Raw genomic sequence first — 1,713 nt, 5'->3', positions numbered from 1 at the left:
CAGGTTCTACGAGCGGGACCTGCAGGACTGCAGCCTGCGAGACCTCTCCCTGCTCGTGTCCCGCCACCAGCCCAGCCCGCAGGAGACACCCTTCACCTGCCTCCTCGGGGAGATCCGGGTGAGTGCCACCCGCCCCACTGCAGCCCCACGCCGGGAGGGTGGGTGGGCACCCACAGTTCTCCTCCCTGACAGTGCCACGGTTCCCTCCCCAGGTGCTGGAGGCGGCCAACGTGGCAGCCTCCCCGCCGCCGGTGCAGAGCCTGTTGGCCTCGCAGCTCTGGTGGCAGGAGGGCCCCGAGGAGGACGAGCTCTCGCTCAGCCTCACCCTGCGCTGGTCCTTCCCCCCCGGCCGTGCCAGCTGTTTCCGTGTCCTCAGCCTGGGTGCCCGCTGCCGCCGGGGCCAGACGTCGCCGCAGCTGCTGGGGCTGGCACATGCCTGCCTGTACCGGGCGGTGGGCCTGGCGGTGCCGCGGCCGGCACCCGGGCAGTCCTGTCGGCTGGAGCTGCTGGTGGAACCGGTGCTGCGGGACCAGCTGCCCGTGGACCCCCAGCACTGGGGGCGGTTGGTGCTGGTCTATTCCGACCTGGTCCGTGGTGCCAGCGCAGACGGGTATTAAAGGCCAGCGTGGTGCATCTGCATCTTCTCCTCTGTGCTGGTGGGGTTGGGGGGCACGGCAGAGCCGCTGTTGGGGGGGGTCTGAGAGGGTGGAGGCTGCATTTCCTCATCCTGGTTCCCCACATCCCTCTTTTCTCACCCCGCTTCCCTGCATCCCTCTTCTCTCACCTGGTTCACTGCATCCTTCTTCTCTCACCCTGGTTCCCTCTATCCCTCTTCTCTCACCCCGCTTCCCTGCATCCCTCTTCTCTCACCCTGGTTCCCTGTATCCCTCTTCTCTCACCCCTCACCGTGGGGGTCCGCTGGGTTCTGGGTCCTGCAAGAGGCTGCCCCCCAACGTCCTGCAGCCCTTGCTGCCTGCAAACTGCGTGTATGAGGCTGGGGGGGGCTGCTCGCCCTGAGACACCCCCCAAATCCCTGTGCCCACCTTGGGAACCAGCACTGGCTCCCCTGCGGTGCGCAGCCCTGAGGAGCATCCCAGCACCGGACCCCGCTGCGCCCAATTCCACGGCCCCCACCCCAGCACCCACCGCCAGCCCCTCTGCCCTCTCCCCGGGGCTGGCAGCGCCCAGGCTGCCTCCCCATCCCTACCTTCTGCAGAGAAGGAGAGAAAAATTTATAGCAGCAATTATTTTCTCACAGTCTGGTGAGCAAGCAATTAGCAGGCAGGGAGCAGGCGAGCGCGGGGCGCAGCGGGGTCACCCAGCCCCAGCGCCCGCCTCGTGCCCCCCAACAATGCTGGCTCCCGGTCAGGAAAATTAATATGTCAGCAGTTAAACTGCTGCTCCTCCGGCGGGGAGACTCGCTCCAAAATGAATTATCTGAAGGTTTGGAAAACGAAGGGCTCGGCACAGCCAAGGGGAGGGTCCTCCCCACTCCTGTGCTATGGCAAGGATGGGGGGGGCCCAGCGGGACCCCCCTTGCCCGCAGCCCCCTGCCCAGCATCGTGCCAGGACAGCCAGACCTGCCCCCGCGCCAGCCCCCCCAGTCAAAACCTGAGTCGCCCTGGTTGAAGAAAGAAATCTTTATTAATAATTTCAATAATAATAATAATAATCCTTGTAATAATAATAATAATAATAATAATAATAATAATA

At 63.9% G+C, this 1,713-nt stretch overlaps 1 protein-coding gene across 1 annotated transcript in view; it reads left to right on the top strand.

Annotated features, from left to right (window-relative positions):
• Positions 1 to 637, top strand: part of ENGASE (endo-beta-N-acetylglucosaminidase) — a 15,913-nt gene extending 15,276 nt beyond the window's left edge. Inside the window, exon 18 of the mRNA XM_014949757.1 lies at positions 213 to 637. Coding sequence (XP_014805243.1) covers positions 213 to 617 — 405 coding nt within the window. The 3' untranslated portion in view covers positions 618 to 637. The remainder of the gene's footprint in view (positions 1 to 212) is intronic.
• The last annotated feature ends 1,076 nt before the right edge of the window (positions 638 to 1,713 follow it).

This window comes from Calidris pugnax, unplaced genomic scaffold (assembly GCF_001431845.1).
Source record: "Calidris pugnax isolate Ruff unplaced genomic scaffold, ASM143184v1 scaffold9, whole genome shotgun sequence".
NCBI lineage: Eukaryota > Metazoa > Chordata > Aves > Charadriiformes > Scolopacidae > Calidris > Calidris pugnax.
Note: the sequence above shows the minus strand (reverse complement) of the source record. Positions and strands in the feature narration are given on the sequence as shown.